The sequence below is a fragment of the Colletotrichum navitas genome (assembly GCF_030913465.1).
Source record: "Colletotrichum navitas strain CBS 125086 chromosome Unknown LY79scaffold_274, whole genome shotgun sequence".
Taxonomy (NCBI): domain Eukaryota; kingdom Fungi; phylum Ascomycota; class Sordariomycetes; order Glomerellales; family Glomerellaceae; genus Colletotrichum; species Colletotrichum navitas.
This window is the reverse complement of record NW_026850820.1, coordinates 2,051-17,940: the sequence shown is the minus strand read 5'-3', so window position 1 is coordinate 17,940 and position 15,890 is coordinate 2,051. Positions and strand designations below refer to the sequence as shown.

The following is a 15,890-nucleotide window of genomic DNA, read 5'->3' as shown; positions in this document are numbered from 1 at the left end:
TTACTTTTCTATAGACCTACTAAAGGTCTTTTTCTCCTCTTCTTTAAGAGAAAATAAGGTACACTTATAGTAACTATAGTAGTTATATAGTAGTAAGACTACTATAGCCTTAGGGCCTATAGTAGCTATAAGGGTGTATATATAAGCCTTACTAAAGGTAATAGTTTTATAAGATATCTAAAAAAAAAAGAGTATTAGTAATTAAGTAAAGTAGTATAATAATATAAAAAGATAATAAGTTAGTAATTAATTATAATAAAAATAATAATATAACTTATAATTATTATTATAGTTATTAAAAAAGAAAAAAAAAAGTAACTATAAATTTAGCCTTAAGGTAAATATCTACTAGTGTATAGGCTAGCCTTATAGTAAGTAGCCTTACTAATAAGAACACCTAATACTAGTAGCCTATAATTATATAATAACTAGCCCTTTTATACTAGAAGAACTATTTTTCCTTTATATCTAGGCGTATAGTAACCTACGCTAACGCCTAAGGGGGTATATTACGTAGGATATTACTAACTAACACTGCTTTCTAGAATAACGTTACTTATTAATCTAACCTTTGCTCCTAAATATAGATACTTATAGTAAAATCTACTAAACAAGGTAATATTTAAAGAATATAAATTATAGTACTATAGATAAAAGAAATAAGCTACTTTTAACTATATAAATTACTTTCTAAATATACTACTTAATAATAACTTAATATAGATAAGTAATAATAATAACTATTTTATATTAAATATTAAAATTAAAAAATAAAGTATTTATACTATAGTAAATAGTAAAATATAAGTAAATTTAATATTACCTAAAATAGTAAATTAACTAGAAATAGTATAGTAATTAAAAAATAAACTATATAGCCTATAGACTATAGAAGGTAGAATAGTTATATATAATAATAAAATAATTAATAAAGAGACCTAGGCTCTCTTTATAAACGTTAGAAGTTATTATAAATAACTAGCCTTTAATATTATAGCTATTAGCTAACTAGACGTTATCCTTAGGATCCTATAGCTATAAAAGAATAACCTTAATATAGACTAGAGAATAGACTAACTCTAGTAAAAAGACTTAGCTATAAGGTAGTATTATATACTATAACCCCTAAGTAAGTATGAAAGATAATAATACCTTATATATATTAAAAGGTTTAAGCCTATATAAGACTAGTAACTTATATCTATAGTAACTATTAAAAATATAATATAAAAGAAGAAAACTTTAAAAAAAGACTATTTTAATATAGTACTTTTTAAATATTAATAATATACTAAACTATTTACTAAAGAACTAGAAATAGGCTTACTAAAGTATAAACTATAGGACTATAGGATTTAACTACTTAAAGAAAAAACACTAAAGTTTAAGCTAATCTATATACTTAACCTTATAAAAAGAGAAGTACCTAATAAATAGCTAAATAAGAACCTAGTAAAAGGTTATATTAGACTATCTAAATTACTAGTAGAATACCTAATCTTATTTATACTAAAGAAAAATAAAAAATTAAGACTTTATATTAACTACTATAGACTTAATAATATTACTAAGAAAAACAGCTACTTACTACTACTAATTAGTAAACTATAGAACCTTTTATATAAAGCTAATTAGTTTATAGCTTTAGACTTAAAAGAAGCTTATAACCTTATTTATATAAAAAAAAGATAAATAAAAAATAGTATTCTATATAAGACAAAGACTATTTAAGATACTTATTATACTATTTAGACTTACTAATATACTTATAATATTTTAAACTATAATTAATTATATTTTATAAAGAAAACTAAGTATTTTTATTATTTACTACTTAGATAATATTTTAATCTTTTTAAAGAACCTTAAAGAATATAAAGAATATATATATTAGGTACTTAATAAACTCTAGGAAATAAAACTCTTAGTAAAACTAAAGAAGAGTAAATTCTATACCTAGAAGATAGACTACCTTAGGTACACTATTACCCTAGGGGAAATATAAATATAGGACAAGAAAGTAAATATAGTTAAGAACTAGCCTACTTCTAAGAATATTAAAGATATTTAATCCTTTATAGGATTTATTAACTTTTATTAAAAGTTTATTAAAAGCTTTTAAAATATTTTATAACTAATATAATAACTTACTAGAAAAGACACTAGGTTCTTATAAACTAAAGAATACTAATAATCTTTTAAGAAACTTAAGAAGCTTATTAGATCTAAACTAGTCTTTATAATACTTAACCTAGATAAACTATTTAAAGTTAAGACTAATGCCTTTAACTTTACTATAAGTAAATAACTAAGATAATAAGACAAGAAAAAAAAACTTTACTTATATATATTTTACTTAAAAATATTTTATAGACCTAAGTTAAACTATTAGATCTAGAATAAAGAACTTATAGCTATTATTAAAGTATTCTAAGAATAAAGACTATACTTATTAGGAACTAAACACTAGGTGTTAGTTTATATAGACTATAAGAACTTTTCTTACTTTATTACCTTAAAGGTTCTTAATAAATAATAAATATAATTATTAAAATTTCTTTTAGAATATAATTTTAAGATTATTTACTATAAAGAAACAGAAAATAAAAGAGTAAACACTTTAAGTAGAAGACTAGACTATAAAGTACTAGTACTAGAGAAAATATAAGTTATTCTTAAATATAATAATAATAGTAATATTATTCTAGCCTAGAAACTTATTATAATTAGTAGATATATTAATACTAGTATAACTAGAAGAATAATAACTAACTAGATTTATAAAGTATATAGTGCTAAGGTATATAAGTACTAAAGAGTTATAATAATATTTAAGAGAATTTAATAATACTATAATAAGTAAGTTATATATAAAGAAGTAGCTTTAGTAATTAAGAACTATAAGATATATAAGAAAAGCAAGAATAGTCTTTATAAGCTATATAAGTAAATATAACTACTATTAGTACTACTAGAAGTATAGTACTTTATCTCTTTAGACTTTATTATTAAACTTCTAAAGTTAAGAGAACTACTTATAAAAACCTACTATAATAGTATATTAGTTATTATTAATAGACTTATAAAGTACACTTACTTTATTTTATACCTAGAATTAAGTACTATAAAAGATCTAGTGTATACTTTTTTAAAATATATTATTAGTAACTATAGATTACTAAAGGAAATTATATTAAATAAAGATAAGTTATTTATATCTAAGTTTTAAAAATCCTTAATTTTATAACTAGAAGCTAATTATAAGCTATTAACCTTATTTTATTTATAAACTAATAGCTAAATAAAAAAAATTAACTAAATACTTAAATAGTATTTATAATATTATATTAACTATAACTAAGATAATTAATTACTACTACTACCTATAGCTTAATTTACTTATAATAGTACTATTAGAGAAAGTACTTTAAACTTACTATTTTACTTAAACTATAGATTTTAACTAACAGTATATAAGGAACTATAATAAGGACTATAGGCACTAAAAGCTATAGCTAACTTTAATAAGATCTAAGAACTTTAAGAATTAGCCTTAAGAGACCTTAAATTTAATAGATAATAAATAATAAAGTATACTAACTAGAAAAGGATTAAGGGGCTAACTTTTAAAGAGGGAGATAGTGTATATTTTATCTACTAAAATATTAAGACTAAGTAACTAAGTAATAAACTTAATTATAAAAAACTTAGACCTTTTAAAATCCTTAAGAAAATTTTACTAGTTAACTATAAACTTAACTTACTAGAAATAATAGAAATACACTTAGTCTTCTATATTATATTACTTAAACTAGTACTTTAAGAATTAAATACTAATAACTATATTATTATAGAACTAAATAAACTAAAATATAAAGTTAAATAAATTATTACTTATAAGATTAAATAAAGTAAAGTATAATACTTAGTTAAATAATAAACCTATAAGTAAAAAAATATATATAAGAACTAATAAAAAACTTAGTAAAGTATTAAAAAAAATTAAATAGCTACCTTAGTAATATTAACTTATAAGATTACCTTTAACTAGAACACTACTAAAAACCTCTAGTACTTTTAGTAGTTACTTAGGAGTATAATAGCTCCTAGGTAAAACCTCTAATAATAGACCTAAGTCTATAAACTCTTTACTTAAACTATAAGAACCCTAGTTAATATTATTAAAGACACTAAGAGACTATAGGTTATATACTATCTAAGACTTATAAGAATCTAAGGTAAAACTTATATTATCCTCTTTATCTAACTCCTATATACCTTACTAGAATACCTCTTGTTAGTACTTTTATATTTTCTTCTAGATTCTATAAATCTATAATAAATAACTTATAGCCTTAGCTATTTATAACTATATCTTTATAAGCCTTAGATAAAAAGCTATAAGCTTTTTATTAGCCTTTTGTTTTAACTCTTTTTATTAAGTATTTAACTTTTAGACTATAATATAATTAGTAAGAAATAAGATACTTTTAAGAATAAGACACTTATAAGTAAAAGCTACTAAAACACTATTATAAGGCTTCTTAGCCTTAATATATATTTAATAATAAGATAACCTTTTACTAAAATAATAAGCTACCTTTATATAAAAATAATAAGTATAAGGTATATTAGTAATAATAGAATAAGCTTTAATAAACTTTAGTAAAGTAAGATATTTATAATCCTTAATAATAGTCTTCTTTAATTTTAATTTTTTTATATAACCTAATATAGTGTTAGTATTATAATAAATAAGGAAGTAAGATTAATACTCCTTTAACCTAGGAGATATAACCTACTTATATAAGTCTTAAGGGCAAGACCTTTAGAGAAGAGACCTAATATTATAACTTAATAAGTTATAAGTAATATAGCCTTACCTAGTAGATAGGGTGTAAAGGGCGTAGTACTTAAAAAGAATATTATTATAAAGAATAACTCCCCTAGAGTAAAAGAACTAAGAAAAGTTATATAATAATAAAGGACTAATAAATAATAAGTAGTCTATAATTAAGGACTAATATATTAAGAGTAGTCTGCCCCTAGAGGACTAATATCTAGATATTAGTCCTAATAATAAGATAATAAGATATAAGGATATTTATTTTATTAAATAGATTACCTTTTATAGCTCTTTAGTAATTAACTTTATAATATATTCTCTAAATATCCTTTTAGTATTTAACCTTAGTAACTTATTAACAAGAGCTATATAAGCTACCTTTATAACTATTAACTACCTAACTAATTACTAAGTAATTAATAGACTAGTAAGTCTATATTACTATTAACTAAGTATTAACCCTAGCTTATCCTTAGTAGAAACCCTACTGTTAGATTACTAACTATAACATAGTATAAGTACACTTAGCTTCTTTTATTCTTTGAGAAGCTATCTATTTAAGAGGTTAGCTTTATATATACTTTAATAATTAAAGTAATTTATAGTAAATTATAGTATAAAGAAGAAGAGTAAAAAATAATAATATATATAGTTATTATTATTATTATTAATAAAGAAAAAGAAGAAAGAAAATAAGAAGAAAAAGAAGGCCCTTTTAATAGCCTAGATAAAGGTAATAATATTAAAGAAGGTAAACACTAGGCTAGCCTATTAACTAGCTAATTAAAGCCTACTATTTTAAGTAGCTTTTTCTTATTTAATATTAACTTAAATAGAATCTTTAGCTTTTATAATAGTAACTATATATAATGTTATATAACTATTCCCTTTATATTCCTTGCGTTTACTACTTTTAGAGTAACCTTTTATAGTTAGGTTTAATTATTTTAAAATAATTTCCTTTATATAGAGCTATTTTAGGTGTATTACGCCTTAGATTTAGTAAATTTACCTAGGGGGTGTATTATAATACCTTTACAGTATTATATAGCCTTTTAAGTAGATCTAACTAGTGCTAAAACATATATTAATCTAGATCTACTGCCCTAATCTACTTCACTAATATATATATCTATAAGCCCTAACAGGTAGTCTAGAACATAGATAGTTAAGCTGTCTTCTTATAATATTCTATAACTAAATAAGTGCATTATAATATATTCCTATTAGGAACCTAGTCTTATTAAAATTATAGATATTATAATCTTATATACTATACTTTATAATTATATTTTATATAAGTGTAAACTAGCCTTATATTATTATAGAATCCTTAGTTAAGGCCCTCTAATAGTTAATTTAATATTAGAATTATATTTTTAATTAAGGTTATTACTATATAAAGTTCTTTACTTATTAAGGTCTAATATATATCTTATTATATATATTAAGAAGTTAATTAGCTATTTCTTGTATATCTTCTTATTATAAAGAAAACCCTTAATTAATTAGGTTAATAACCCTTTTAAGAATTACTTCTTCTTCTAATATAGTTATCTTTATTAAATTTATATACGTTTTACTTTATAAGTATTAGCTAGCGCGTTAATAATAAAGTATAGATTTAGGTAGCTAATAAATAGAGGCTGTATTTTATATAGATAGTTTTAGGTCTTTTTAGATAGCTATAAGTGCAAGGATAATCTAGGTTTCTTAAGGAGAGGATTCTATTGTTGTACATAGAGGAAAGTTAGGATAAAGATAAAGATAGTAGAAATAAGGAGGACATACGCCACTTGCTATAATGCACTACTTACTTTACATGTACATTAGCTATAAAGATAATACTTCTTATAGACACTATTTTATATAGCTATAAAAAGAACCTACTTATTAAGCCTATTTCTTATAGCTATATAAGTTAATTAGTTAATAATAAAATAGAATAGTAGAATAGTAGTATTAGTATAACTACTTTTACTATCTTTAAGGAGATATACTGTTTTTTTAGGCTAAGAAGAAGTATAAAAAGTAGCGCCTAGATAAAAGTAGTGCCTATATATTAATTTTCTACTTTTATTAGTATAATAAATAGACTACCCTAGCTTCTTAGATTTAGTAAGGCTTTAGTTACCTATAACTTAGTAGGTTATAATAATAAGCTACCTACTACTATTATAGGTATTAATACTATTAATACTACTTAATAAGTGTACTAGAGCTATTTATAAGGCCTATAATATCTAAGAAATAAAGAAATCAATATTTATTTTATCTACTATAGAATAGCCTATATTAAGAAAAGTAAAAAAGCTTTAGGATTAAGTTTATTTATTAAAATAATTTAGATTTAATCTTATATCTAAAAAAACAATACTATTTATCTAGATTTAAATATTAAGTTTATAATAAACAAAAAGACATAGTAAGCCTAAAATAAGGCTAGTAATACTAAAAATACGCTAGATAAATCCAGTGTATTAGATATACCTAGTAAAGCCAAAAGCTGTATTACTATAGCATTAAGAGGAAAGTGGTGTTAGTTGTAATGGCTTTATTTTTGGGTGGCCTGAAAGTGGGTTACTTGACTTATATAGAGACGAAACACCAATCTATACATTACATCCTGGCCCTAGGTTTGCATGGTTCTCCTATTCACGATCCCTTAACAACCTCCTTAGGATTTTTCCACTTGGACTTTTTGGAATAGCATCTACAGTCTCCACGCCGCCCTTAATCCATTTATATGGCGCCTTGTGGTCGGCAACGTGCTGGGTAACAAGCGTGGCGATCTTATCACTGGGCATGTTCTTATACTCAGGGGCCGTTACCACGTACGCCTTGGGCACCTCGCCCGACCGCTCATTGGGCACCTGTATCACTGCGACATCGGAAACGGCCGGATGTGTCAAGATGTGCGCTTCAAGTTCGGCCGGTGCCACCTGGTAGCCATTGACTTTAATAAGCTCCTTGATGCGGTCGACGACAACGATATGCTCATTGCCCTGCGGCGATTTGGTTACGTATACCTCGTCGCCCGTTCTGATCCAGCGGCCATGGGCGTCCGAGACGAAGGTATCGGCCGTGGCTTTTTCGTTGTTTAAGTAGCCGAGGACAACGGAGGGTGACTTTTTTGTTAGCTTTTAGCGCCTTGGCCTGGATCATCTGTTTATGCCAAATTTGAATCTTACCTGGACCCAAAGCTCGCCCGGCATGTTATACTCGGTAATCTCCTTCCCAGACACGAGGTCTACAAGCTTGATACGGACACCTGGCAGCAACGACCCCGACGATTTTGACACAACATCGTGCTCACTTGTGTTGGATACGATTACCGCAGTTTCCGTCATGCCATAGGCCTGCCCGACTTGCCATTTCGGGTAGATCTTGGCCAACTCGCTTATGGTTTCCTCGCCTAGCGGTGCTGCGCCCGAGAAAACGAAGCGCACGCTCGATAAGTCGTACGAAGAGCATAGCTCTTTTTTCTGTAATATGGAGATGAGCATAGGCGGCACCACCATCAGGTGTTCAATTCGGAACTGTTGAATGGCGTTGAGGAAGGAAACAATATCAAATCCGGGCAGCACAATGATCTCGTCGCCGCGCCAAGTCGCAGTGTGGGAAACCACCAAAAGCCCAAACATGTGGCTCATAGGTACCAAACCCAGAACAACCTCGGTTTCAACTCCTTTTTGTTCCCGAGCGACTGAATCATAGGCCACGTGTGCCAAAACATTGGAAATGACGTTATAATGTGAGATCATGACGGCCTTTGGGAGCCCCGACGTTCCACTGCTGTAGTTTATGAAGGCCACTTGCCTTCTGCCTTGGCCTTTCAACCACCTAAGCGGCTGCAGCGGCTCTAATAATTGACCTTCGAGAATGAGCTCTTCAATAGTTGGAAAAGGTATCTGCGCAATAGCAGCTTCGTTGTCAACCGTCGGCATCAAAAATACGTTGTTTCTTTCGAGCCCGACCGCATCCACTGCTCGAAGTGCAATGTCAAGCAACGGAGCGCAGGTGAAAAGTACGCGGGCGCCGGAGCTGCGGAGCTGGTACTCAAGCTCGCCAGCGGTATATGCGGCATTGACCGGGGAAACAATACCGTTCAGCCCATGTGCGGCGTACAAAGGTAGCATGTAGTCAATCGTGTTGATAGAGAAGATAGCGACGACCTTTTCCCACGGCGTTAGGTTGTCGTTTGGGGCCCATCCAGTCCGCCGCGCGAGGGTGCGCATGAGGTGGTCGGAGCGCACGAACAACTCGGCGGGGGTGTAAGTCCGTCCGGTCAGGCCACATGTAAATGGATTTCGGGATTTTTCAAAGGGTTGGCGTCCGTAAGTGCCGTTTCTCATGAATTCGTGGATCGGGACTGAGTCAGGCGCTTCATGGGCTGTGCCATATTGTTAGACTTGGCTACGTGATGTTGTCTCGTCACCAACGTGAACAGAAAAGACTTACGAGGTTTGGGCACCCATGAAGGAGGGTAAAAAACCATGGTCGCTGCGCGTCTGGTCTCCAAGCCTAATCGCCTTGGGATGCAACGGAGCAGGCTTGAGGATTGCAAAAGCTATTGTTTGGTCTATTTTACACGTGAGGCTGAGAAACCAAATGCAATGGCAAAAGATGTTACAATTAAATAAGAAAAATTTCGGAGTGACGCATAGGATAAGCAGCAATTTCCCATAGGATATGTTTCCGTACCTACCCAGCGCCGGAAACTGCCTAGGATCCCCCCAGGTGTTAAAGTTTAACTTCAACTCAAAGGATAATCGCACACTTCGTTACTGACATAGGTCAACCCCAAGGGGCATACCTCATAATGGACGGGGTTCGCTGTACACGATTGTGCGCTCTATAACTCCACCCACGACTCAACTTACTTGCAAAAGTACAGATAGCCTCTTCAGTCGGTGGACAACTACTTCCAAAGCTGTAACATGTAGTAGGACGGCTTTCGGTCCTAACTATACACCGTATTCCATGTCAGAGTTAAAGCAGGTAATATAACTTTGATTGCCCTTCTGTGTTTTATAGATTTACTCCTTAGCACAAGGGCGGCAGAGGTCACGGCCTAGACGGGCCACAGATCAAAGAAATACCTCTATTCCATAGGATCAACAAAGGAAGGAGTCTAGAAAGGTTAATCTGCCTTGACCTTACTATAGTAATTGAAGGGCAATAAGAGCCCGCCAAACCCTAGGCAAGATATCTAGGAATGACTTCACTAAAAATTGAAATAAGAAAGAAAACCCACAAAAGGGCTGCTTAGACTGTAATGTACTATTATGTATTGATAGAGATTGCTAGTACCTTGAGCATGCGCAAAATCAATAGGCAATAGAGGTATTGTAACGCTACTAGTTAATAACTTAAATATACAGTGCCCTCCAAAAAGTCTAAAAACGTGCAAAAAGTGTTAAAATAAAAAAAGATAGTTTTTTAACTTCCCTATATTATCCCCTATTATTCCCTAGAAGCTTCTCTATAAAATATTGGTAGCGGTTAACAGGCAGACAGATTGCAGGTCAAACCTTAGCATCTCAGACTATCTCAAAGTACTGACCCACCTCCTCTTAAGTCACAAATTCTCCACACCACCAACTTCATCTACTAACTTTAAATCTTTTACTCCTAAGTTAATAAAAAGAGAAAAAAAGCTTTTTTATTAGTATAGTCTTAGGTATATATACTCCTATTCTAAAAGTAAGTCTTTAGGGGTAAATTTCTCTAAAAAGTTAATTTATGTAATTATATTCTAGATATACCTTAAGCTTATAGAGATATCTCTGTTTTCTTCTTTTTTCTGTAGGAAAAGGGTAAGCTGGTCTATGCGTAGGTCTGTGCAGGATTAAGCGAGAGACTTCAAGAGGTACTTTAATGACTCAAGTGCTGCCCTGTAATCTGTCTGCCTGTTAACTGCTACTAAAATATCCTACTACTTTAAGTACTTATAATTCTCTTAATAATTAAAAAAAAAAAAGTTTAACTTATAAAATACTTTAAACAAGTAACTTATACTACTATAAACTAACTTTTACTATATAGTATATACCTAAGTTAATAAGATATCCTAAGTAGAAGATAGTAAGTTTAATAGATTTTAGGTAACACTTTTTACACCTTTTTAGACTTTTTAGAAGATAGTAAGTTTAATAGATTTTAGGTAACACTTTTTACACGTTTTTAGACTTTTTAGAGGGCACTGTATACATCCTACTGCACAGGTAGCGCACAGGTATGCGCAGTTTTTGGCATGTTCGGATGTACTCTGTACAGAGTATTACTTTCGTAGGTGCTGTGCGTGAGAGGGGTGGCACCCAGTGCGCAAGAGAAAGTGCACACTTCAGCCCACCTACACCAAATGCTCATTTTCCCTACCCCTATGAATAGAACCATCAAAATCCAAAAACTGCCATATAAATAAGTGATTTTAAATGCTTATACCATTATCTAATAGAATTGTGTCATTTTGCCCTCCCTCACAATAGTTTCTTCAAGTCGCTGGGGCATTTGGTCTACCCACTTGTTAATAGTCTCTTGCCGTAACTTTTGCTCCCAGGCCTCAATAGCCAATTCAGAAACTTCGCCCTCAACCCAATGTGAATACTGCCTTGACGTGTGCACTTTTTTTTGCACACCGGGTGGGTGGGTAAGCTACTAATAAGTGCGAAACATTTCCCGTCTGACAAGTGGGTTAGTTATGTCTTATAAACTCTGTCCCAGCTATCGGGATTCATCTGGCTCCGAATCACCGAACATGGCCCGTAAAGGTAGTTGTCGCGCAAAAACGACGCTGGAAGGGCAAGTAGCTGACAGAATTCCCTAGCTTCAGATCTTCACAGTCACTTGACATAAGTCCGGGCACAACTACTAATTTGCCTCTGGCAGAGTGATCTCATGTGACTGTACATTACACGCAGGGAACTATAACATGGCCTGCCCCAATTCTGCTATACGAGATCCGCTAGTCTCCTAAAAGGTATTTAATGGCGCCCATCCTCCACTGTGAGCCAGTGCAAATACAAGCATTAATAACATCAACAACGTTGACAACAACCCAAGAGAAATACGCACTTCATTGTTCTCGCGGTGCAGCAGCCATGGTCTTTTCACTTTTGCTCTTCAGCTCCTCTACGACTCCTCAAGCCATTCGAGAGCTCTTAGCTAGGATTCAGAATGCCCACTTTCTGAGCCTCAGCTTGCTTCTCGCTCTGACCACATGGCTTGGCTTGGCTCTGTTCTTTGAGAAAAAGAGACCCAAGATACCTGCCGTTTTATACACTGACTCTGCGAAGAAAGACAGGGAGATGTTCCAGTCCATCGCGAGTAATATGATTGATAAGGGACGAAAGGAGCACCCCGACGAGCCGTATTATATAAACAACGATGTCGGTACTCAAGTAATTCTGCCAGCTCGCCTGGCCCAGGAAGTCCGTAACCACGATGGCTTAAGCTTCGCTCAATTCTTAAATGATTACTTTCATAACGGGATGCCCGGATTCGAACCCTTTGTTGGTGCTGGGCGAGAGGACGAATTGTTCCAGCGGGTGGCACGCAAGCAGCTCACCAGACTTCTGAGTGAGTAGTTTCATCCACCAACATTGGAACAAAGTCCCCACCCCCCCTCCCCCCCCCCCCCCCCCCCCCCTTAGGTTTGATTCGGAGACTCACTTTGCTGAGTCCATTGTGTTTCCACTAACACACATTCAAGCTAGAATCACCCAGCCTTTGTCCGAGGAAGCAAGCTTTGCGTTAGACCTTAACTTAGGTTCATCGACAGGTTTAGTTGCCCTAGCTTACTCAAGTACATCATACCATATCACTCCGCCACTAACAGTGCTTGAATATATAGACTGGACGGTTTATACAATGGGACCTGTCGCCCTTGATGTCATTGCTCGAGTCACGTCAAGGATCTTCCTCGGCGACGTCTTGTGCCGCGATAAGGATTGGCTAGAAATCACCAAAAACTTCACAATACAGGGCTTTATAGCTACTGAGGCTTTAAAGAGAAAGCCCAAGATGCTACGCGGTATATACAATCGATTCGACCCTATGTGCGTAGAGCTTCGCAACACCATTCAACGCGCCAGGGACCTGCTTGGCCCCGTTATCGAGAAGAGGCGCAAACGCCGTGAAGAAGCTATTGCTCGCGGCGAAAAGGTTTCTGTAATGAACGACGCCATTGAATGGTTTGAGGAAGAGGCTGCTGGCATTCCATACGATCCCGTCTCTATTCAAATGACCATATCTACCAGCTCCATCCATTCGACAACTGATCTATTGCTCAAAACCATGTATAAGATTGCCGAGCACCCTGGCCTGGCTGAAGAGCTACGGAACGAAATCTTGCAGGTTATTGGGACTCGAGGTTGGAAAAAGACAACACTCCATGATCTCAAACTCCTTGATAGCGTCCTCAAGGAGACACAACGTCTCGAACCTATCTCTTCAGGTAGTTTCCCCAAGTTCCTACTTTAAAAGGAAGATAGAAGCTAATTAGGCTCGGTACGCTTGCGGTTCTACAGTTACCCTCAATCGCTTCACTGTTAAGGATGTAACCTTTTCTGATGGGACCTTTATTCCTAAAGGCGTCCGCGTCGGAACAGATACAGGATACCGGCTCAGCCCTGAGTACTATGACAGTCCCCTCAAATTCGACCCGTACCGCTTTTATAAATGGAGAGATACCACCAAGGATAGTTTGGCACATCTCGTCAGCACCTCTCCACAGCAAATGGGTTTTGGACATGGCCAACACGCCTGTCCCGGTCGCTTTTTCGTCGCTAACGAGATAAAAATCGTCTTTGTCCATCTGCTATTGAAATATGAGTGGAAGATAGCAGAGGGCTCCTCACACGCGACACTGACTCTTGGGCTTCAATTGAACGCAAACCCAACTACGGAAGTGATGTTGCGTAGACGATCGAAGATTGAGATAGACATCGATGCAAGTTGAGCTTGGATAATAACGGAAATCTGACTACTTTGGCTTGGTCTTGGGCGAATCGAGGACTAGAGTAATCTTTGCAAAAACAATTGTTCTACAATAACAGACAAGCAGGGCTTATAAGAATATCTCTTGATTTTAAGACTAGTTATTAGTATAAGGTATCTGTAATATAGGGCTATATCTACACATTTATAAGGAAATAGATATAGGTAACTAAATCATAAGGGTTTTATGATATAATTACATGTATATAATATAAGCTATTAAATATAGTATATAGACTACTATAGATATATTATAAAGCTATAATAGATTTATATAGCTACTACTAGTTATAGTTACTATATATACAGTATATTACTTATATAGCTTCCATAAGAATAGGTGTTTTATCTAGTTTATTTATATTTAGCTAGGCTAGGTTTTATAATAAGTAATCTACGGTTATAGAAAGAGGGCCAGTTTTCAGGAACATCATAGCCCTACCTTTCAGGTACCGAAAATAGGTAGAATGATATTTTTTTGAAACCTATAGCTTCAAAGAATCTACGAGTGTCTCATGAATGCGTCTTTTTAGTGTAGTAAAAGCCGTATCACTTATTGCAGCAACTGCAGTAATAGTGATGGTCGTCGAGGCAGGGAAAACTGGCGGTCTTTTTTGTCACTAGAGTGAACAGAGGGGATTGGTTCACGAATGAATCATGCATAACTTGCCCCGAATATAGACGAAGGTTGTACGACCATCTTACTCGGAAAGAAGCGACTACTCTCGCATAGTACAGCTTAGAACCGGAATAGCTAGACTAAACTACTATTTACATCGGAATAACACAAGTTAGCCTCTTTAGTCGGTGGACGACCACTTCCAAGGGTCTAACGTGTAGTAAGTAGGACGGCTTTCGGTCCCAGGTAGAGGTCGTATTCTGTATAATACATGAAACAGATATCATAACTTTAATCACGGCTCTAATCCCTACAAACTCGGTTTGCTAAAAGCGTTTAGGCTTTGGTCTCACACTGGAATGTCTGCCCCGAACACTACGCAGTATACAAAAGAATAACTGAGTGGTCAGGTATAAAGTAATTCATTACGTATTATACTCGTTATACCAGTGTTTTTGTAGATAGGACAGGATATAATATATTAGCTACGTATCTTATAGGAAGGTATTTAGTACCGTAATAAGACTTCGTATGGAGTATGCTAAAAGGTTATATAAATAATAGCAATTCTATCTTAAATATTGCTGTGAAGGTACTGAAGTGCAGTTTTAGCAGTAACAACTGTGAATCCACTTTTGTCATCACAAAGATCTCATAAATAACTATCTTTTGGCTGGCTAGAAGCGGGTAGAAAATGTAGTGGTCCCTAGTTCATGATATACTATAATTAGGAGAAAAACTTACCCCTGCCACCCTGTGTACGCCAGTAACATCCGAAGGGCTAATGATTGAGTCATGAGGGCCTAAACTATAATTAATAGAACGTGACTACGTGACTAGGCCTGTCCACGGCAATTGTAAGTATTGGACAATACTACCTCCGGTCCCAGGATTCAGGCAATTCAGGACAAGGTAAATTGCCGGTAGCGGTCAATAGGCAGACACTTTGCGGGTGAAACCTTAGCATCTCTGGCACATGAAACTTTAACCTAATATTGTCCCAAATAGAAAGACGGACTATTCATGGCCGAAAGTGCGCTTGGTATGCACAAGAACTGTCATCTAATACCAACAGAACTCAAATGCTTAACACTGGGTTCCGCTCTTCATTAGCCTCCAAAATGCGTTTATCAATATCCTCGGGTCCTGACGACTTTACGTTCGTTCCGAATCCCGGCCGAGCCAGCACAAGATTAAATAGAACTCTAAACGCTTGTGAGACATAATTACCTAAAGGATATCACTCTTTATAAACGTCTAATATCTCTGAAGACGTCAACGTGAGGTATCATTCTATACTAGACCAACAACTTTTGTTTTATATCACTCTCAGGCCTCAAAAAATAACCGCTGTAGCGGTAACCCTTACAACAGAGTCATCGCCAGCCATACTCTGTACTCTGGCCCAAAACCTTGGCAAAACCA

At 33.6% G+C, this 15,890-nt stretch overlaps 2 protein-coding genes across 2 annotated transcripts; one reads left to right on the top strand and one right to left on the bottom strand.

Moving 5' to 3' along the window:
- Positions 1-7,497: 7,497 nt before the first annotated feature.
- Positions 7,498-9,344, bottom strand: LY79DRAFT_531162 (4-coumarate-CoA ligase 2; the record flags this gene model as incomplete). The annotated part of the gene is made up of 3 exons (XM_060556236.1): positions 7,498-7,974; positions 8,038-9,239; positions 9,308-9,344. The coding sequence occupies 3 exons, from the start codon at positions 9,342-9,344 to the stop codon at positions 7,498-7,500; spliced, it is 1,716 nt and encodes a 571-aa protein (XP_060406734.1).
- Positions 9,345-12,156: 2,812 nt separating this feature from the next.
- Positions 12,157-13,808, top strand: LY79DRAFT_531161 (cytochrome P450; the record flags this gene model as incomplete). Its single annotated transcript, XM_060556235.1, has 4 exons — positions 12,157-12,431; positions 12,565-12,629; positions 12,702-13,304; positions 13,378-13,808. The coding sequence occupies 4 exons, from the start codon at positions 12,157-12,159 to the stop codon at positions 13,806-13,808; spliced, it is 1,374 nt and encodes a 457-aa protein (XP_060406733.1).
- Between the last annotated feature and the right edge of the window lie 2,082 nt (positions 13,809-15,890).